Source organism: Sturnira hondurensis, unplaced genomic scaffold (genome assembly GCF_014824575.4).
Source record: "Sturnira hondurensis isolate 20B ecotype Veracruz unplaced genomic scaffold, ASM1482457v3 Scaffold0025370, whole genome shotgun sequence".
In the NCBI taxonomy this organism is placed as follows: domain Eukaryota; kingdom Metazoa; phylum Chordata; class Mammalia; order Chiroptera; family Phyllostomidae; genus Sturnira; species Sturnira hondurensis.
This window is the reverse complement of record NW_028098001.1, coordinates 12,709,709-12,732,992: the sequence shown is the minus strand read 5'-3', so window position 1 is coordinate 12,732,992 and position 23,284 is coordinate 12,709,709. Positions and strand designations below refer to the sequence as shown.

General features: G+C 38.1%; 1 protein-coding gene and 1 pseudogene across 2 annotated transcripts in view; one reads left to right on the top strand and one right to left on the bottom strand.

Moving 5' to 3' along the window:
* The window catches only part of BCKDHB (branched chain keto acid dehydrogenase E1 subunit beta), a 188,391-nt gene that overhangs the window by 35,474 nt on the left and 129,633 nt on the right, over nucleotides 1-23,284 (top strand). For both annotated transcript variants that reach the window (XM_037039464.1, XM_037039462.1), the window contains exons 4-6: nucleotides 9,042-9,175; nucleotides 9,411-9,566; nucleotides 11,702-11,810. In XM_037039464.1, coding sequence (XP_036895359.1) covers nucleotides 9,042-9,175; nucleotides 9,411-9,566; nucleotides 11,702-11,810 — 399 coding nt within the window. The remainder of the gene's footprint in view (nucleotides 1-9,041; nucleotides 9,176-9,410; nucleotides 9,567-11,701; nucleotides 11,811-23,284) is intronic.
* LOC118982402 (protein FAM204A-like) lies at nucleotides 870-2,073 on the bottom strand (annotated as a pseudogene).

Here is a 23,284-nt window from a genome sequence, read left to right as displayed (position 1 = left end):
TGCCCACCACCCAAAGTCGAATTTTCTGTCCCCATGTATTTGGTACCCTCACAGCCTTTACTGCCTTTTATCCCCTTTCCCTCTAGTAACCACCATACTGTTGTCTGTCAGTTTTTATTTATTTATTTATTTTAAAGAATTTATTTATCTATCTTTAGAGAGGAAGGGAAGGAGAGAAGGAGAGAAACATCAATGTATGGTTGCCTCCCGTGAGTCCCCCGCCGGGAACTGGCGGGCAACCCAGGCATGTGCCCTGACTGGGAATCGAACCGCGATCGTGTGGTTCGCAGGCCTGCGCTCAATCCACTGAGCTACACTAGCCAGGGTAGTTTTTATTTACTTTTCTTGTTTGTTCATTTGTTCTCAATTTTATAGCCTACATATCAGTGAAATCATAAGGTTCTTAATTTTTTCTGTCTTATTTCACTTAGCGTGATATTAAGATCCACCCATGTTGTTTTTCTGGATATTTACCTGAGAAATTTGAAAACATTTATTTACAAAGATGTATGCACTCCTATGTTCATTTCAGCATTATTCACAGTGGCCAAGACCTGGAAACAACTGAAGTGTCAAAATTCTGCCCATTTTTCAGTGCTCAATTCCAGTGCCTTTTCACCCATGAAACTTTGCAGCATTCTTCCAAGTATGAAAGAATCTCCTCTTCTCTAATAGCCTTTTATTTTTACATCACTTTCTTTTTTTCCTGTCCTTTTTTGTTGCAATATTTTATCTGAAGGTGCACTGAAACTAACCAATTGCTTTTGTTATGTAACTTTCAAGTATCAACCCCACTGCATCCAAGAAAGAACCAATAATTATTTCTAAAACATTAAGACAGAGTCATTTGTAAAACCATATCAGTTGAGACTTTCTTACATTTATGACTAATTAGAAACAAATACCAATTTTAAGAAACACAATTCCAGAATAAGTGCAGTTACACTGAGTGCAGATAAGAAAGCATAAGGAGCTCATTGGCTTTACTGTACCAGATGGACGAAAAGTAAACTTGATTTTATCATGTTGGTCCCTGTGAATAAATAAATAAACCCTGATCTTTTTCCTCTATGTAGGCTTAGATTCCCTGTACCAATACCAGAACATTCCATTCCATTCACTTCAATAGAATGAACTCTTTGGAAAAAGACTGATAATCAACCTCCAGATTTTATGCTTATTTTTCTATTTCTACTGATTTTCCGACATATTTAACATAAGCAGGAATATCTTTTCAGTCAACTGAGCAACTGAAGACTCAAGTGAAGTCTCAGAAAAGACCTGACATCTGGAAGAACTTGGGGAGGTTACATGTACCCCGTGTTGCTCTTGGTTTCCCAAGAAAACCAAGAAAATCTCTTCTTTGCTCCAAACCCCCAATGCAAGTTTCTTCTTTTTCTGAGCAACCTGTGAATTTTCAGCTTCCTTTTTGGCTTTTACACAGTTATGGCAGGCAGTTGCTTTGGCAATTTTTACACCAAGCTCTTGGGTAGCCAGCTGGTTGCTGAATTCCTCAGCCTTCTCAATATTCCATTCTTCCACAGCCTGGTCAATGCTCTTTTCAAGGCCCGACTTCTCAATTTTTTTCTTTTTCACAGGAGGTTCAAACCTGTCATTGATTCCAAAATACTGAGTAAGTTCCTTCCACTGCGCTTCACTTGAGGACTGTTTTCTATGAGATTCTTCTTCATTCTTCAATTTACTTTTTCTGGAGCATTTTCTCTTTTTCCTTCTGAACCTTGAAGTTGAAATTTTCTGTTCAGAGTGTTTTTTTTTATGCAATTCTTGAAATTTATCCTACACATGTAAAGGGAATTCCAGGAAGACACTCTTCGTACGCGTTTACATTTTTCTCTGTGCCAGTTTTTGGTCCACCTGTAGGGAAATCTGAGATCTCTTGTTTCTGTACAGTCCCATGTTCCTTACCTTCCCGTAAGTTAAGTCCAGAGTTCCCTAAAGTGTCTTTATCTTCAGAACTCAACATCACTTTCATTTAGGCCAGGAGGTAGCAGCCTTCTCCACATCTCTTCTTGAGGCTCAAGACTGCCAAGATGCTGGCTCTGGAAAGCTGTGCCCTTTCTTCCGGCAGCGTCACACTCCAGTCCCCAATGGGATTCCCATCCTGGGCACGGCACTAGGTGCCCGAGGTTCTGGTATAGGAAATCTAGCTGGTCAGGAGCCAGCCACCTGGCAGCCATCTTAAGACCTACATCATTTTCTTATATCATAGTTATTTATATTGGACTCATCTCTTTTTTATGTAAAGTTGTTTGCATGTTAAAATGTTTAAAGTTGTTTAAATGGTATCTCACCGTGATATCATTTGTAGCATCCATCTACAGTGCCTTGGACATGGTCAAGTACATGTTGCGTGACTGTTTATTCCATTGGTTTAAAACAAGTTATATCAAGTTATATTTTCACTGGGTCAGAATTAAAGCCTCTCATGGTATCAAAAGAATATGGGAAGGTTCAATGTCATCCTTTGCCACATCTATTTGACAAGCTTAGGAAGGTATACTTCTGATATCCTTATTATATCCTCAGTTTGCTCTGCCTCTTAGGATACAACTTATTTGTTAAAGATCTTATATAAATTGTGACAGATTGAGTACTTTGTTTACATAAAAGTAATTTCATTCCAAATGTTCCATATTTTTAGTAGTCTCTTATATGGTAATCGCTAGTGGCAATTGAGTTTCTTGGGAAACAAAAGAAGGTCCAACTTTTAGTATCAAAATAATTTTTATTTTACCCTTCAAGATTTTTTGTGATTTATTTAAAAGTAAAAATCTCTTTAGAGTTTACACCTAGCTTCAAGAGCATAGCAAGCAGGAAATGTTGAATGTAATTTAAAAAGTTTTTTGAATAGCTCGATAATAATTGAGATCATCTGAACTGTGAAATTGATATAGTCAGTTCGAGGTACTCAGTTGAATCTGAACTGGTATGAGGATTTTCCCTATATCTACTTAATTGCTTCCCTTTTCTTCCATGCCTTTTTCCATTAGAGTGGACAGTGTAAAAACGACGTCACTTAACTGTCAGTAATGTCTTAGTTTTATGAACAAGTCTGGCAATTTTATACTACCTTTTTGAGATAAAAACGTATACATTTATACAGAATAATGGTGCTATCTTGCTATGCAATTAATGATTGGATCAAAGTTTGAAGCAGCTCCTTTGAAAAGTTTTTTTTTTAAATTCTGAAGTGTTCACTTGACTTTTAAAAAATTATGTTTTAAAGAGGCTTTTTATTTTACTTCATCGTTGGTGACTAGGTACTGTTCTGTGAAAATTTAGCCCAACTTTTTTTACTTGATATAGCTATTTTGAGAAACATGCGAGGGAATTTTAAGAATTACCCTCAAAGAGTTACTACATTCAGATTAATGTTCTGAACTATTTTTTTGCATCTGTGGCTGCGGTACAGATCTAATTTGATATATTTGAGCACTTACGAGTTGAGTAGTTTGCAACAGCTGATTTAGGAAAGAAATTTCTCTAGCACAGTGGAGCAAGCTCTGATTAGAGTACCAGGGCTGTTGGCTGCTGGCTTGTGACCTTGGGCTTGCTGTCCTTCCATACCCAACCATAGGTTTTACATGATCATTGCATTATCTCTTGGAATCTCTATCTATTTTTATTCCTTGTGAATTTCTTGTAGGTCTAACTTTGATTTTCTTTTCTTCCCCAGTTGGTACAGTTTGGAGTGTCTCTTTAGTACTCTTTATTTAAATGAAAAACTGATTTACCCTATAGTACTTTTTTTCAATTAATCATGTAAAGTTTTTTTTTAACTTTGGTTACTAATAGTAGTGCTTTTAAAAACAATCGCCGCGCTGTCCTTCCTTGTCATCTGTGGCCTGGGGCCAGCCTCCTCTGTCCCTAGGCTGGCTCTCTGTCAGACTCTCCAGCACTCCTGTCAGTGCCCGTGTGCGTGCTCTTCTCAGTACTCCGGCCTCTCAGTTTTCTGCCCTCTTTCTCTCTAGTGATCTTGTCCTGAACCCTACCTCATCTTCTTACTCTTACAGTTATACTCCTGACTTTGTCATTGTCAGTGACTACAGCTCCTTCATCATCTCAACTTGAAGCATCCCTAGCTCTGACCTCCATCTAGAACCTCTCCAGCTCACTGCTTCCAGTACTTCCATCCCAACAATCTTTTGAACCTTACTGATTCTTAAAATCCGTGAATGGCACAGTCCTGATACTGCCTCATACTCCCCTGATGGCTCCTCTTCCCTTTATACCCAGTTTTTATTTGCTTGGAAAAATCCACTTCTAGTTAAATCTGTCGTCTCTGTCTAAATCAGCAACAACACTGTTGGAGCAATGCACGTCATCATGCCAGCTGCTCTCACTTTACTTCAGGACTGGTGCTCCGCGGGGCCGCTCACGCTGTAACTAATAGAGAACTTTGACAAGCTCTCCCCACCGCATATATCCATGTTCCACATCAGTACTCACACTCTTCCCTCTGGTTTTGAATGAATGGAAGGGTTCCTGTCAACCTTTACACATAGACTTCTTCCCTCTTTGTCACCTCTTTAAAGATATGGTTCTAGTCGTTCTTCTGTGCCTATTTCATTGATTTTCTCAAAATCACCAATTTCCCTTTCTCTACAGATCATTCCTATCAGTCTGCATAAATATTGCTATTTCTTTCATCATTTAAAAAATTCTTCTGTTGCTCCATATTCAGCTAATTATTGCTCCTTTCTTTTTCTCTCCTTTGTAGCAAAATTTCTACAAATAATTGTCATTACTCATGGTCTTCCATTTCTCTTCTCTCATTCATTTTTGAATGTTTTGTTTTCTCTCTCCTACTTTGCAGACACTTATGTTAAGGTCACCAGTTAACACATTTCAGCCCTCATGTCCCTTCTGTCGATAGCATACAGCACAAGGTAATTACACTCTTTCTTAGAAACACTTTCCTCATTTGGTTCTAGACCAGCACATTCTCCTGCTTTTCTTGCAAACTCTTTGATGTTTTTTTTCTTCTCAACTTTGCTGATGTATTTCTCACCTCTTGTTGTTGTAACATTGGATTTTTTTGTCTATGTACTCGTTTAAATTTACTTGATAACCTCATTTAGACCCATGTGCAGTTTTAGTTTTTTTTTATCCTCACCTGAGGACTTTTTTTTTATTGCTTTTAGAGAGAGGAAGGGGGGTGTAGAGAGAGAGGGAAAGACATGGATTTGAGAGAGAAACATTGACCAGTTGAGTCGCTCTCTCATATGCTCCCTGACAGGGGATCAAACCTGTAACCCAGGTATGTGCCCCAACTGGGAATCCAACCTGCAACCTTTCAGTCCATGGGATAATGCTCCACCCAACTGAGCCACAGTGGTCAGGGCTCAGTTCCATGTTTTTTAATGTCATCTTTATGCTTAACACTTTCATATATCCAATAGTTAAATTAGTACCTTAATAATTATCTTAATGTCTTAATGCATCTCAAACTTACTATCTCTAAAACTGAACTCCAGGTATCTGAACATGCTTTTTTATGGCTTTTCATGTTTTAGTTAATGGCAACTCTCTCCTTCAAGTTGCTCAAGGAAAAAGCCTTTGACTCATCTTTAGCATTTCTCTGACTCATATTGCACATTCATTTTATCAGCAAATCCTTTTGATTGTATCTTTAGACTATATCCAAAGTCTCCCACCTTTTTGCAATTACATTTCATCATCTCTTACTGGGATCATTGTAATACCCTGTAATCAGTCTTGCTGTGTCCACCCTTGCCTATTTATTTATAGGCTATTCACCAAGTACCAGCTAGAGGCATCCTGTTGAAATGCAATTTTAGAGAATGGCATGATTCTGCTCATTGGCTTCCTGTCAACTCACCTACTCTAGTAGGTGTCTACTCTACTCATTATCACAGTAAAAGTCAGAGTGCTTATGGTGACCTGTAAGGTCCTATCTGATTTGTTCTGTCTTCTGATCCCATTCTCTTAATTCTTCAACTTCATATCCTTTCACTGTTTCTCTTTCTCTAAACCAGACATCCTGAACTTTTGGCCTTTCTCCTGCTGTGCTAAACATGTTTATACCCCTAAGACCTTTGTACTAGCTGGTCCTTCTGCCTAGCACATATTTCCCTGGATGTATGCACGATAACTTCCTCAGTTCCTTTAACTCTTCCTCTAAATGTCACCCCTTACTGGTGCTTTCCCCATCTTCCTATTTAAAGTCACAGTAGTCCCACCTGCTTCTCCCCTGCTCCCTCCATGCTTTACTATTCTCCATAGCACTTGTCATCATTTAGCATACTATGTATCTTATTTGTTTATTTTGTTTTTGTCTTTTTTCTGACTGAAATGTAAGTTCCATAGGATAGAATTTTTTCTACTTTATCCTCTGTGTCCAGAATTAGTGTCTATACAATGTTAGGTACTTTGTAAATATTTGAATAGGTATGAATTTTTATCCTTTCTAGTATCATGATTCTTCTGTTGTGGATAAAAATTGAGCCTTAGGAGTTCAATAATTTGTGGAGATGACACTTAAACCCACAGGCAATTACTTTATGTATTATTAATTTACTCATTGGGATATTGTGTGTACAAACTTGACATCAGGTTAATTGTATTGTAACAGAGGAAGTCATCAGTATTTCACATTTTATGTGTGCTCTTACCCTCAATCATTACCTGTTTGGGAGAAAATAGAAGCAGATTTTTAACATTTAATTCATGTTGAAGCAGTTACTTTGCTTGGTCACAGAGACATGAAAATTAAACTATTTTCTTAAACTAAGCATGTTTTGGAGTAAGAATTCTGCCGTCTAGAAGCAGAAAAGGCTGTATTTACTGAGATAAAAAATATCTGAATCCGGGGGACTAGAAGCAGCAAGGAATAAATAAGAACACTATTTCTCCTGCTCAGGTGGTTCAGATACCCACGGGTGTGGATCTCACAGGTGGCAGCTGGAATCTGTGTTCATTTTCTACCCGTGAATTGTTCTTAATTCAACAGAATCATACATTTTCAGAAATTATCAAGCAACTCACAGTCAAATAGAGAACTGATGAGGGAATAGAGGTCACAATCAGAAGGTAGTCACAGATCGTGATGAGTATGAATCATGCTTTAAGTTTTTGCAGCTGCTTTTAGAGTACAGACTGTAGGATGTGTCTAGTTGGCATTTCCTAGCACCTGCCCTATTTGTGGTTCATATTCAAAAGGACTGATTACGCTGTAAGTAAATTGTACGTATCAAATCCCTGGATTATAGAACTGAAATATGAATCCTAGATCTGTCCCCAAACTCTGGTCAGCTGGCCAGACTGTGGTCATTGCTTGTGTCAGTTCATCCATGTGCCCGAAGTGAGAACTTTTCATGAAACACTGACATTGGTTGGGAGGTGGTAAAATTTCAGATGAGAATTTAGTTATATGCTAATAACATCATACCTTATGGTTTCAATGGAAAGCCTTAATTATTTATCAAGCTCCTTCAATTTAAAGAATTTCAGACTCCAAATTCTGTCTCCCTTCTAGTGGGCGGAGCTACAATCTATGCCCAGCTCTTGGTACTTCTGGCTGTTACCTGCTGGGCTTCCGGAGGCTCCTGCAGGCACCCCTACAGGGTCAACTGAGAATTTGAGCAGAGTTAATGCCCAGATTTGGGGGCACTCCCATGTAGTGCCCTTCTTTTAGGAACTTAGTTTCTCAATTTCCAGCCACTGATAGCTCCATATTGCATTCTCTCTGACACTTGAGGCCAATAAGACCATGTCTGAATTCTAGCTGTCTTGTGTCACGGATACTAGGGAGTCCTCTTAGGGTGTGTGTCTTGTAAATGTTATACTCACCCATTGCCTTTCATTTCTTCCAAGGGTCCAACCTCTTTCAGTTTAGGCGTATTTTGACCTCTCAAAGCCTTTTAGTTTGTTGTTGTATTTTGTTCAGATTTATAATCATTAGATTTGGGAGGATTACTCTGCCATTATTGAAATCTGAACCTCAGTAAGTTGGGATACATAGAGTTTTCATTATCATTCAGATCAAAATACTTTCTAATTTTCATTATAATTTCTTTGACTCATGAGTTATTTAGACACAGATTTAAATTTTTTCAACATAAAGATTTTTCATTTGTTTTTTGTTATTAATTTCTACCATGGTCAGAGAATATACTCTATATGATTTTATACTCTATACTCTATATGAATATACTCTATACTCTATAGAATATACTCTATACTCTATATGATTTTATTTCTTTGAAATTTGTTGAGATTAGGTTTATAACCCTAATCTATAACCCTAACCCCAGTCTATTGTCAATTAATACTAGTGTTCTTTGTTTACCTGGAAAAGATGTGTATTCCCAGCTGTTAGGTATAGTGTCCTATATCTTTCAGTTAAGTCATATTTGTTAACGGTGTTCAAATCTTACTTAGTTTTTACTTTTTTATTTTGGTAGCTTTATCTGTCAGTTACTGTATTGGTACATTAAGATTTCCCACTTTATTGGGAATTTATTTATTTCTTTTAATTCTGATATTTCTTTTTACTTATTTGGAGCCCATGTTATTACATGGGTTTAAATTTAGAATTTTGTCTTCCTTGTGAGTTGGACTCTTTAAAGAATGAATTTTCACTTTTTATCTCTGGTAATGCCTTTTCCTTTAAAGTCTTCTTTGCCATTAATTTAGTGACAGCTTTCTTTGCATTGGTTTTTCATTGTATTTTTTCCTTCTTTTTACTTACAACTTTCTGATTTCCTTATTATTTTCTTTGAAGTAGTTGGGTTTTGCCTTTTTTAAAAATCCCAGTGTGACAATCTGTCTTTTAATTGTAACATTTAGATTGCTTACAGTTAATATAATTACTGTTGGCATTTAAATCAGCCACCATAGTAGTTATTTTCTATTTCCTTTGCCTGTTTCATGCTTTTCCCCCTTCCATCTCTCCATTACTAACTCATTGACTTTTCAGGGGTATTGTGCACTACATTACTCTGATTTGTCATTGTAAAATGACTTTCTGTCCTTCTTCTTCTTTTTTTTTTTTTTAGGAAAAGATAGAGTTTTTAATACCCCATTGTGTGAACAAGGAATTGTTGGATTTGGGATTGGAATTGCAGTCACTGGTGCTACTGCCATTGCAGAAATTCAGTTTGCAGATTATATTTTCCCTGCTTTTGATCAGGTAGGAAGATTGCATTTTGCTGTAACTGATCATTTCTGAGTAAGTCCATGGAGTACTGAAGTTTTGCCTCCAGTTTTCTACCCACTACCTTAGCAACTTTTCGTTATCTTTCAGCAAGTGCATTACAAGTTATGTTGTTATAGGCATGTATTTAAAGATCTAATCACATGTTTCAATAAAATGGATGAGAATAAAGTTCTTGTTGTGATATACCCTTGCTTTTTTCCCTCCTCAGATTGTTAATGAAGCCGCCAAGTATCGATACCGCTCTGGGGATCTTTTTAACTGTGGAAGCCTCACCATCCGTTCCCCCTGGGGCTGTGTAGGCCACGGGGCTCTCTATCATTCTCAGAGTCCTGAAGCTTTTTTTGCCCACTGTCCAGGAATCAAGGTATCCTCATTTATGTACTTTATTTGATCTCCATTTGATGTTCCCATTTTGGTTTATTGTACAGTATTAATATTAACTAATAAGCTTATCTAGAAGGAAGCAAATAAGATTTTTGGAATTTATGTAAATGATTCTTGTTAAGAGAGCTTAGTATTTTTTAGATCCACTAATCCATTGCTGAAGTTTATATAGAGTGTTGATTTTGAAGTAGCACCTGACTTGACCCTGATACTAATTTCAGGCTTCAAAGAATAAGACTGAGAACATAGTTGGTTTATCTTTCCCCTCTTTTAAAGCTCTAGGTTCACTTAATGGATTCTGGGGTAAATTAATAAATCTACTCTTTAATTCATAGACAGAGGAATAAGACTTTTGCTTTTAGTCTATTTCTTTTTAAGTAGACTAAAAGAAGCCTTTGTTAGCTAGGAGTGGTTTTCAATCCAGGTAAGGTAATGTTTGCTCAATTAATTTTGAAGTATCTTTCTTTTATAGCCTTGCACAACAGTCTTAGGTTTCTACAACTTGAATCTTTCAATAAAAAACATTTTGCATATTTTAAGTCTTAATTTTTTACATTATCTCCTTTTTTAGTTCTGTTTACTGGAGAGCATTCCAGGGAATCATTATAAAAACACATAAATATGTCCACCCAGGGCTGTGTGTCTGTTTTTTGATACCATAAACTGTGGATGTGCTTGTTTTATTTTTTTTCCTACTAAAGCAAAGTCATAAAGTTTTCTTAGTTGAATACAAATTGCATAATTTTTCAGTGTAAGCTGGAAATGGTAAGTTGGGACAGAAGCCACAGTTGAGGTGACAGTTTTATTTCTGCTTGAGCTGAACATTGATTCACTCTTACTGTTTATGATGTTGCCCAGTATTTAAGAACAGATCTTTTCTCTCGATCTTTTACCTTCTCTACTTCTCCCTCTTTTTCTTTTTTTAAATCCTAAATGAAAATAGACATGTAGTACAAAATGCTAAATGCATGAAGGAAGCAGATGAAGAAAAGTAAACAGTGTGTTCAACAGTCTGTTTACAGAAAATGAAATAGTGAGATTTGACCTGCTGTTTTACTTTTTAAATAAAAATCTTAGACATGGTATGAAAATTATTTTGAAAGCCAAATATAGCTTGATTCAAGGAACCTTATTTGAGCCTTTGTGATTAATTCAGGTTTACTTTAATGGTAACTCTTCCTATGTAATTCTTGTCATTATGCAGTTACTTAAGAGTAACCAAAAATTCGACACAAGTTTGTACAGTTATTTGAGGCAAAATTATGTAAAAATTAAGAGTTTGAGCTGTGGTGTCAGTCAGAACTGGGTGAGAATCCCTGATCTAGCAAGTGATGTAACCTTGGGCAAGTTATTTGATCTCTCTTTAAGCTTTACCCTGCAGTTCTAAATTGGGGAAATAATAGTAGCTACCTTGTGGGGGTGCTGTGAACAGTAGATGAATTGGTCCATATAGAGTTTTAGCCCAGTCCATACATGTGCTACCTGTTGTCATTGTCCTCTTCCTCATTATCAACCTCATTCTCAAGAAGTTTCTAGAGCCCTTTCCTGTCAACACAAAGCATGCAGTACCCATACTTTTCTTTTAGCTTTGTAATAACTAGACATTATAGTACCCAGGTGATAAAGGTCAGTGGATTACTTCTTCAAATAGGAAATTATGTTGTTCATGGAAAGGAGATTTTGGTGTTTGAAATTGGAGAAGAGAGTTGCACACCCTTCAAAATTAGCAGTAGAATATTAGTAGAAAATATTTCTTTATAGATAAATACAGAAAGATATTGATAACTTTACTTGTTTTGATGAATGCTCTTTGCAGAACCCTATATTTTATACACACACACACACACACACACACACACACATGCAAGTTTAGCTCCTTAAGAGAACAACAGTTTTAGTCATTATAACATGATAGGCAACTAATAAATGTTGAACAAGTTGAATTTGGGGGGACAGAATGTAAATTTTTATTAAAAATGGTAATTAAGCTACAAATGCCAGATTTCTGTTTTTAATTAGTAACATTTAGTTATTTAAATATCAACCCTTCTTATAAGTGAGTTTACTGGCAGACAGTTTCACTAAAATTGTCTTTTAAAAAATCTGTTTTTGCAGGTGGTTGTGCCCAGAAGCCCTTTCCAGGCCAAGGGACTTCTTTTGTCATGCATAGAGGATAAAAATCCTTGTATATTTTTTGAACCTAAAATACTTTACAGGGCAGCAGGTAAAGGTTTTTTTTATTTTATACCTGTGAATATCTTTATATTTTTGTTTTTCACAGTTCAGAATTTATTTTTTTCCTATGAGTTTGGTTTATATTTACCTTTTAGAAAAAATTCTGATTCTTTTCCATATTTATACTTTATGTGTAGGGAAAATCCACCTAGCCATTTATATTTTGATTGTGGAAAAAACGTGCATTTTTCGAGAACATGGGGACTATGGTCATCTACATAGAGCTTAGTAAATGTGGGTTGAATGAGAAAGTGAATGAGCTCTTTGTGCTAAATAGCATTAAAAGCCCTTATAGCTAATGTGTCTGTTTAGGTCTTAATTTAAATTAACATACTTATGACAGTGAAGGAGGGACTATTAATGCTGTGGAATCAGGTCTACATTGGGATGACTGCGTATGGAAACTTTGGTGTTCAGTCATGCTCCTTTTAGCTAAAAAATCATGATTCTATAAACAGTCTAGAACTGCTTAGTTATCAGCTGTGATAAAAAATTTTAGATCAAATATTTTGTTCTGTTGAAAGTATATTTTGAATTCAGGAAACATTGCTTTGGCAAATGATTCTTTGAATACGTAAGCTTAAAAACATTTTTCAAAAAAGTTTTTATTTATTCCATTACAATTGCCCCAGTTTCTTCCCTTTTTCCCCCTGCCCAGCCCCCCATTCCCCTCAATCCCTACTCCCACAGTCCATCCCACACCATTGTCCATGTTCATGGGTCATTCATACATGGTCTTTGACTAGTCCCTATCCCTTCTTTCTTCTGTCCTCCACTTTCCCCTTTCCTCTGGCACTGTTATTCTGGTCCCTGTTTCCACATCTCTGGTTCTGTTTTGCTTGTTTGTTTATTTTGTATTAGATTCCTCTTATAGGTGAGATCATAAGGTGTCTTACCACTTGGCTTATTTCACTTAGCATAATACTCATCAGTTCCATCCATGATGTCACAGAAGGTAGGAGTTTGTTCTTTCTTTCTGCTGTGTAGTATTCCATTGCGTAAATGTACCACAGTTTTTTAATCCACTCATTTACTGATGGGCACTTAGACTGTTTCCAGCACTTGGCTGTTGTAAATTGTGCTGCTATGAACATAGAGGTACATAACATTCATTTGAATTGGTGATTTGGGATTCTTAGAATATATTCCCAGCAGCAGCATTGCTGGGTCAAAAGGCAGTTCCATTTTTAGTTTTTGAGGAAATTTCATACTGTTTTCCACAGTGGCTGCACTGGTCTTCATTTTCTTCAACAGCACTTGTTTGTTGATTTATTAATCATGACCATTCTGACCCATGTGGGGTGATATCTCATTGTGGTATTAATTTGCATGTCTGATGGCTAGTGATGTTGAACATCTTTTCATATGTGTATGGGCCATCTGTATGTCCTCCTTGGATAAATGTGTATTCAGGTCCTTTGCCCATTTTTAAAATTAGATTGTTTTCCTGGTGTTGAGTCAGATGAGTTCTTCATATATTTTGCAGATGAAACCCTTGTCTGCCCTGGCTGGCGTAGCTCAGTGGATTGAGCGTGGGCCCGAGAACCACATGATAGTGGTTCGATTCCCAGTCAGGGCACATGCCTGGGTTGCAGGACAGTTCCTAGCAGGGGACTCACAAGAAGCAACCCATACATTGATATTTCTCTCCTTCTCTCCTTCCCTTCCTCTCTAAAGATAAATAAATAAAATCTTTAAAAAAAAAAAAGAAACCCTTGTCTGATATATCATTGGCCAATATGTTCTCCCATACAGTCAGTTCCCTTTTCACTTTAATGATGGTTCTTTAGCTGTGCAGAAGCTTTTTAGTTTGATGTAGTTGCATTTGTTTAATTTTGCCTTTATTTCCCTTGTCCTAGAACATATATCATAAAAAAATTGCAATATGGGATATCTGAAATTCTACTGCCTAGGTTTTCCTGTAGGACTTTTATGGTGTCACAATTTACATTTGACTTTATCCATTTTGAGTTTATTTTGGTGTATGGTGTTAGTTAGTGATCTAGTTTTTTTTTATTTTTGCTAGTGCCAGTCCAGGTCTCCCAACACCATTTGTTGAAGAGGCTATTTTTATTCTGTTGTATGCTCATGCCTTTGTCAAATATTGATTAACCATGTGTTTATTTCTGGGTTCCCTATTCTGTGCCATTGATCTATGCTACTGTTCTTTTGCCAGTACCAGACTGTTTTGATTATGGTGGCCTTGTATTATAGTTTGATATTAGTTATTGTGATCCCTCTAACTTTGTTCTTCTTTCTCAAGATTGCTGATGCTTATTGTAGTCTTTTTTGGCTCCATATAAATTTTTGAAATATTTGTTCTAGATCTGTGAAATATGCCATTGGTCTTTTAATAGGAATTGTGTTGAATTTATAGATTGCATTGGTAGTATGGACATTTTAAGATGTTAATTCTTCCAATCCATGAACATGGTATATACTTCCATTTATTTGTGTTTTCCCTGATTTCTTTCTTCAGTCTTCTGTAGTTCTCCGAGTACAGGTCTTTAACCTCCTTAGTTAGTTTATTTCTTAGGTACTTTGTTTTTCTTGTTGCTACAGTAATTGGTATTTTTCCCCCAGTTTCTCTTTCTGATATTTCACTGTTGGTGTACAAAAATGCCCGTGATTTCTGAGTATTGACTTTGTATCCTGCTACTTTGCCAAATTCACTTATTAGGTCAGATAGTGTTTGGTGGAGACTATAGGGTTTTCTATGTACAGTATCATGTCATGTGCAAATAATAAGTGTTTTACTTCTTCCTTTCCAATTTGGATGCCCTTTATTTCTTTTTCTTGTCTAATCAATGTGGCTAGTACTTCCAGCTCTATGTTAAGTAAGAGTGATGAAAGCAGACACCCTTGTCTTGCCCTGATCTTAAGGAGAAAGTGTTTAGTTTGTACCTGTTGAGTATGATATTGGCATTTGTTTCTCTCATATAGTCTTTATTATGTTGAAGTATGCTCATTCTGTTTCTACTCTGCTGAATGTTTTCATCATATATGGGTGCTGGATTTTATCAGGTGCTTTCTCAGCATCTATTGATGTGATCAGGTGATTTTTGTCTTTTGTTTTGTTTATGTGGTATATTATGTTTATTGATTTGTGAATATTGTACCATCCTTGCATTCCTGGCATGAATCCCACTTAATCATGATGTATGCTCTTTTTAATGTGTTGCTGGATCAAAATTGCCATTATTTTGTTGAGGATTTTAGCATCTCTGTTCTTCAGAGATATTGGCCTGAAGTTTTCTTTCTTTGTTGTGTCTTTACATGATTTTAGAATTAGGATAATATTGGCCCCATAACAAGAGTGTGGGAGACTTCCCTCTTCTTGCATTTTTTTGGGATAGTTTGGGAAGGATAGGAGTTAGTACTTTAAATGTTCAGTAAAATTCACCTGGGAAACCATTGGTCCAGAGCTTTTGTGTGATGAAGTTTTGTGATTACTTTTTCAGTTTCACTAGTTATTGGTCTATTCAGGCTTTCTGCTTCTTTCTAATTCAGTTTTGGAAGATTGTATGTTTCTAGAAATTTGTCCATTTTGTCCAGGTTGTTCAATTTCTTGGCATATAGTTGTTTGTAGTAATTTCTTACAATTCTTTATATTTCTGTGATATTGCTTGTAACTTCTCCTGTTCATTTCTGATTTCATTTATTTGGGTCTTCTCTGTTTATTTCTTGATGAGTCTGGTAAAAGGTTTGTCAATTTTGTGTATCTTTTCAGGAACAAAAGATAAACTCCTGGATTCATTGATCCGTTGAACTGGTTTTTAGTTTCTGTGTTATTTATTCTTCTCTGATCTTGATTATTTCCTTCCTTGTACTCACTCTGGGCTTTGTTTGTTGTTGTTCCTCTAGTTCTTGTAGATGTAGTGTTAGGTTGTATATTTGAGATTTTTATTTCTTCTTTAGGTAGGCCTGTGTTGCTATGAACTCCCTTTTCAGGACTGCCTTTGTTGTGTCCCAAGGGTTTTGGGTTGATTTTTTGGGGTGTTCATTTTTTGTTTGTTTGTATCCAGATACTTTTTGATTTCTTTCTTGATCTTATTGTTTACCCATTCATTATTTAATAGCCTGTTACTCAGTCTCCACGTTTTTGAATATTTTTGAGTTTTTTCCTTGAGATTGGTTTCTAGTTTTAAGCCTTTGTGATCAGAGAAGATGCTTGATATGAGTTGAATTTTCTTGAATTTGTGAGGCTTATTTTGTGTCCTACTATGTGGTCTATCTTTGAAAATGATCCATGTGGGTTTGAAAAAAAAATGTATCTTTTGCTTTTGTGGTGTGAAATGTTCTGTAAATATCAAATAAATCCATTTGATATAGAGTGTCATTCAGTGCCACAGTATTCTTGTTGATTCTTTGTTTGGAAGATCTATTCATTGTTGACAGTGGGGTGTTAAAATTCCCTACAATGACTGTATTGTTGTTGATCTCAGTTTTAAAGTCCTCCAATAATTTCTTTAAGTATTTAGGTGCACGTATATTGGGTGCATATACGTTTACAAAAGTTATATTCTCTTATTAGAATATTCCCTTAAGTATTATCTGGTGACTTTATTTGTCTCTTCTTATGGCATTTCTTTTGAAGTCTGTTTTGTCTGATGTAAGTATTGCTTCCCCAGCTTTTTTTCCATGGCCATTTGTGTGGAATATTATTTTCCATTCCTTCATTTTCAGCCTGTGTGAATCTTTTGTTCTGCAGTGGGTCTCTTGTAAACAGCATATATGTGGGTCATGTTTTCTTATTATTCAGCCTACCCTATGTCTTTTGATTGGAGCATTGAAGCCATTTTCTTTAAGGTAATTATTGATAGGTATTGTTGCCATTTTTTCCCTTCGTACCAGTGTTCTCTCACTCTCTCCCTCTTCTTCCTCCCTCCCACCCCTCCCCTCTTCCTTCCCTTCCTTTTCCCCCTCTTCCTCCTCTTGTTGCTGTTGAGAAATCAGCTGATAGCCTATGGGAGCTCCCTCGTATGTTACTAGCTGTTTCTCTCTTGTTGCTTTTAAGATTCTCTCTTTATCTTTAAATTTTGCCAGTTTGATTATAATGTGTCTTTGATTGTAAAGAGTGGGTTTCTTTGGGTTCATCTTGATTGGGGTCCTGTGTGCTTCCTGAACTTATGAGACATTTTCTCTCACCAAGTTAGGGAAGTTTTCTGTCATGTTAGCAAACAGGTATTCTAGCCCTTGCTCCTCCTCTTCTCCTTCTGGTATTTCTATGGTGCTAATATTGTTACATTTCATGTTGTCTCCAAGCTTCCTTAAACTATCCTCATTCTTTTTGAGTCTTTTCTCATTTTGTTGCTCTGTGTTTTTTTTTTCTATCTTGTCTTCCAACATGCTGCTTCGATCCTTTGCTTTGTCTAGCCTACTTTTAAATTCTTTCTTATGTGTTCTTCACTTCACATAGTGCATTCCTCATTTCCATCTGGCTCTTACTCACAGTTTCTATGTCCCTTTTCATTCTGATGTAGGTCCCTCTAGGTTCCTTGTAGTTATAACCATTGCTCTAGTTTCCTTGAGCATTGTTATAACCGTTTGTTTGAACTCTATGTCTGATAAATTGCTTGCCTTGATTTCACTTAGCTCTTTTTCTGGAGATTCCTACTTTTCCTTCATTTTGGGCTTGTTTCTTTGTCTCCTCATTTTAATTGTCACTTTGTTTTTGTTTCTATGTATTAGATTGATTTGCTTTGACTCTCTGTCTTGTGGAATGGGAATTCTGTGGGACCCAGTGGTGCAGACTCCTTTATCTCCTGATCTGGATGCTCTAGGAATGTACTCTGTGTGGGTTATGTGGGCTCTCCTGTTGTATTTCGGTCCTGGTTATTATTGTCCTGTTCATTGGTGAGAACTCCCTTCCTTCTGATTGGCTAAGAAGCTCAACCCCCACAATATACTACATGTTGTATGCTGTTGTATAGATGTTCACAGAACAAAACAAAACAGTACACAGTGACATCAAAACAAACAAGCCCATCTGACCACCATAGCAATATGAACCACAAAAAAGCAAAGAACAATAACAGTGGTAAGTGCAGTGTAATAGTAGAGAAAGGGGAAAAGGAAAAAGAACATGAGACAACCAAAGGAAAGAAAAGTGATTATGTGAGGAGAAAGGGGAAGAGGGCTATTACTTGTAATGAATTGAAAGAGGGAAACAAGGAAAAGGAACACAGAGAAGGTAACAGAAAAAATGGAGAGAAGAAAGGGAACCGTGGAGTATCAAATATAAAAGTAGAATAAGAGATATAAAAGAAAAATTACAGCACCAAAAATAAAAGAAAAAAAGATAAAAAATTTAAAAGGTCATGAGAAGGAAAAATAGCTAGGATAATGAAAAAAGAACTAAGTGGATTTGTGTCAGCTCAGTTTAGATCTTGCTTTCTGGTTTCTCCCTTTGGATACTACTTGATGTCTGAGTCTGGTGAAAACCAGTGTCAGGTGCTGTCCAAATCTGGCCCTTGGCTGCCTTTTCAAAGCCAGAGGTGATCCACAGTTTGTGGCTGATTCCTCCAGGCTGGCTGCTCCCAGAGTGGGCCAAGCTGCTCTGCACAAGGATGGCTGGCTTTTTCAGCACTGGATCCAGAGGTGTGTCAGCAAATGTCCCAAGTTACCACAGGATCTGACTCTGCCTGTCTCTGCTGCTGGCCTACTGCAGTCTTAGACTAGTCTCAGACCCAACTATTTCTGGAAGGCCCTCTGGGAGAAACAGGGGTTGAGATTCCTGGATCTCTTGTGGCACATGCCATTCAGACTTCATGGAAGATGGTGGATGTGTTCCCCCTCCCCCAAGCCACTAGTCTGAGTCTGTTTGGGATTATTTCCTTGTACTCAGCAGGGCGGGGCCTCTAGTTAGGCTTCCAGAGCCCAGATTTTGAGTTTGCTGGATGCTGGGAGGGTGTTTCTATGGCTCTCCTGTGAGTGGAATACAACAGCCTGTTTCCCAGGACAGTGTGTGGACTGGCTGTGCCCTACCTAGAGTCTGACAACCACTGCGTCTATTTGTGTTTCTCTCTCCTCAGCAAGCATAAAGATGTAGGATGGGGTAAAAGAAAGGAAAAAAAAGCCCAACAAAATGAACACGAAGGCAGAGCAAAACTGAAAAAAGAATTTAAAAAATTGCCAAGTGAAGCAAATGGGGTTTCAGTGTTTGTGGCAAAGACATTTCCAGAGGGTGGGGAGAGCGGTATCCCACTGGGTAAGGTGATTGATTTTACCCTGGGAGGGGCTAGCTCTTCTCTGAAAGATGGCTGCTGTGAAGCCCAAGTATATTCAGGCCCTGAAAATCCCACAGCTGCTCCTGCAAAACTTTCCCTGGTGCCTCCCATTCGAGACTCTGTATAACTCCATTGGCGCCACCCTCCCCTTGCTGGGGCCCAAGGTAGGTAGCTGCAAACACAAAGCCTGTGCTCTGCTCCTTTCAGGAAAAATAAAAAGAGATGGTGGGTTTATCTCTAGCGGTTATTGTCTCCCTGCAGAGCAGAGCCCCCACAGTGCAGACTCCAGATTCTCTAGGACTGTCCCTTATGTGGGTTTTGGGATTTTTGTGTTGTATTTGAGTCCTGATTTTTATTGGCCCATTCATTGGTGGGAGCTTTTCCCTGTCTGGCTAAGGAGCTCAACCCCTACCACAGCTACCTCTGCCTTGAGAGGGCTTCTAGGTGTGGGTTGGATCTTCAGTTGGGGCATATACAAGAGGCCACCTAACCACACTTCTCGTTCACACCGCCTCTTCCAAATCAATAGATTATATCCTGTATGCATCATCTTCTTTCAAGTCTCATGTCATCCTGATTGGGTAAAGGAGTGAAGTGAAGAGTCCAGCATCAAAACTGTAACACTGGATGGTGGTGAGGCCTTCTTGCCACTCCCTCCAGTGAGTCTTAGACTTGACCTTCTGACCCTCTGCTCCTGCTGTGGTCTCTGTAGCTAATGCCACCTTGGACACCTCTCCAGCCCCAGTGTTCCTGCCAGACCACATCCTTCTCAGTCAGACTCTGTCCCATTTGTAGTTCCAGAGGAGCCAGAGGCCATGGAGTGACGGCTCCCTCCCTGGCAAGTACCATAGCCCTCTGACCCTGGCTCCTGACAGTGGCGTGGTGTGCAGCTCTGCCCAGGGCAGAGGGCACAGAGACACGCTTCTTCCCAGGGAGGATATTGTAGTTTCCTCAAATAGAGCCTTGTTCTGAATCTGCACAGCCAGATACTCTAGGCTGGGTGGTGGCAGTGGCTCCACCAGGAGCACCTGGGCCACCCGCCCCAGAGTGCCCTCCCAGGTGGGCAGGCACTTGTGTACTTGCACACGCATCCACACCCTCTCTCACACTCAGCTGAATTTTCAAGTTGATTGCCCTGTGGTTTAGCTGCAAGGCTGGTCAGGGGGCAAGTGAGTGGAGCTTCCAGCCACTCTGCAGCTGACTTGAAAGCCCAATAAGTAAAATCTGAATGTGCAAGGCTTTACATTGGGGCAAGTGGTGATCCAGCTCTAGAATTCACAGTCAGTGCAGCCTCCTGCCTGCCAAAACATTGTTTTATTGCAATGTGATGTACATACACTAAAATGCATAGGCATTAAGTATTCAATTTGATAGGTTTTTACAGTTCTATATATCCATGTAAACACTGCAAAACAAAGCATGGAACTTTTTCATTACTCCAGGAATGATGAATCTATTTACCTTCTCTGCTAGTTCATTCTCCCTATCCTTAACTTAGCTGCTTTCTGATGCTCTTACTGTAGATTAGTTGCACATCTTGGAGCTTCATGTAAATGGAATCACACAGTACTATATGAGGGTGGACCCCCCAAAACTGGAATTATCTTCTGGAGGGCAGGTCCCTGTAGTACAGGCTTCCCTGCCAGGTGAGTTGGGGGGTCGGGGGGCTCTGCTCACAGAGCTGCCCGTGCCTTGCTTCTCCCCCGCCCCCCAGCACAGATGAGAAGAAGTCTATCAAGACATGATCTGCTTGGGGAGGAAAGGTGGCCAATCTCAAAGGTGGCCAATCTCTCAAAGGAGGAAAGGTGGCCAGTCTCTCAAAGGAGACTTTTCATCAATGGGCTTTTATTGGGTTTAATTTGCATAGGAATGCAGGATGTATACATAAAGCTCATCAGTCACTGTGAGGCCGAAATGATCAAACAATAGATAACATTGTTGCAGCACATCACTCTCACATCATGTCTCATGCAGAGTATTTTGGCAAAACATCAAATCATGCAGGTGACTCAGCTCCCCTACAGCCCAGATTTGACAACTTCTGGCTTTTCCCCAAAGTAAAATCACCTTTGAAAGGGAAGAGATTTCAGACTGTCAATAAGATTCAGGAAAATATGATGGAGCAGCTGATGGTGATTGGGAGAATTGTGTGAGGTCTCAATGTGCCTACTTTGAAGGGGACTAAGGCCTCATTGTCCTGTGTACAATGTCTTTATTTTTCAGATTACATAGCTGGATACCTTCTATAAATTCAAGACCTTGTGTCTTGAGTAGCTATTTAATTTCTAATAATTTGGATACTCTTATAGGTATTATATTTATAAATTCAATCAGCTGTTATAGCTAATCAATAAATGCAGATTTTTCTCCCCAGTGTTTAATAAATTGAGACTACCTTAAGAACCATTTGGCAAAGTAGTGTTCATTATGCTGAAATTTTGAAATCAGTATTGGTAAGGGAAAGGTTTAATGTTACAGGATTCTAGCTAAGCAAATGAGCTTGAGAAATTTATTGTAGGCTTGGCCCTGCAGGAGGTTTTGAAAGTCTCTGATGAGGATCATGGTTCAGAAATTTTTTAGAAGTTTCCTCATGATTGATTATGTGGTATTTCAAGGACTCTAACTCTGAATGTTTTCTTGAACCCCAGTGGGTAAAAGACCACAAACACACTAGTTTTTTCACAGCTAGAGAGCTTCTCTGCAGAGGAAAGGGAAAAAAATTAGGCACCAAAGTCTTGACATGAATGTTCTCTAGGTGGTTATCAAAATTGATCCCAGGACTAGCAATATATGATTACTGAGAGCTTATTAGAAATGCAAATTGTCTGTGTTGCTTCAAGACCTACTGCGTTAGAACCCCTGGGAGCAAGGCCCAGCTGTCTTTCTCAGTAGCCCTCCTGGCAATTCTGATTCATGCTAAAGCATGAGAAGCACTGCTTAATAAAGTCAGTTCTGAAGCAATAATTGAAGTTGCTTATCTTCATTTATTTGTATTGGCTCTGATATAGAATTCAGCATGTGCTTTTTTTTAAAAAAAAATTATTTATTTATTTTTAGATAGAGGGGAAGGAGGGAGAAAGAGAGGCATGTGGTTGCCTCTCACCTGCCCCCTACTGGGGACCTGGCCTGTAACCCAGGCCTGTGCATTGGGAATTGAACTGGCAACCCTTTGGTTTTCAGGCCAGTGTTCAATCCACTGAGCCACATCAGCCAGGGCAGAATTTAGCATGCTGTTAATCCGTGGGTTTTTTTTTTTGACTTGGCTTCTTGTTGAATCAGTGTCTTGCAGCTGACCATATTCTGGCTCCTGCTCTTTTTTTGGAGGGTGATGGAGGAGAGCTCTGAATGTTCTGACACTGATTCTTCAGTTGCTGCCTGCATGAGCCCACTCTTCTCTGGCCCCATCTGTTAATCTCCCAGATCTGCTTCATGCTGGTGACGTAAATTCCACTTGTTTGGAATGATATATTGAATGTAAAAAATGGAGCATTTTGGTTCCATTATCTGAGGTCCCTTGTAGAAGACATGTCTGTGTTGACAGTCAGTGGAATGATAAAAGAAGGTGCTTTAACTTCAAAGGTCAGAGTGGCCTGATGATTTCCAAGTTTTGTCAATAAAAAGACTTTTGGTATCCATAAATAATTATTTAACTGACTTTTTCTCTTACATTCTTTCTTCTTGAATTTCCAGTATACATTCAGAGTGGACTAAAAATATGAACTCTTACGTTTAGAGTTTTTAAAAAGAGTTCATGTTGTGGAGGTTCATAGAGTAATACATAGAGATGTATATTATGTTATAAATACTAGGCTGACAATTCTTTGTGAAAATAATTGGAAGTTGTGTTCATTACATAGTTCACCAATAATCTTAACTAAATGGAAAATAGTCAAGTATAAGTAATGAGAACTTTTGAGTAGTCTAAGGTCATGTTTATAAAAATGTGCATTAAAGCACTTCTATTTTATTTATAGAGTGATATTGTAAATATGCAGATATATTCATGAATTAGACAACTGAAAAACAGATACATTATTTAGGCTTACCTCTTAATAAGTCCGTAAATAAGATATCAATTTATTTCTCTCACGTCAATATCCAGACTGTTAGTCCAGGGCTGGTGTGGTGACTCCTCGGCTGCGAGAGTATAGGGCTCTTCTGTCTGGTTTCTCTGTTCGCTTTAACGTGTGACTTTCAGGTTGTGGTCCCACATGGCCTGTCTGTTTCCAGCATC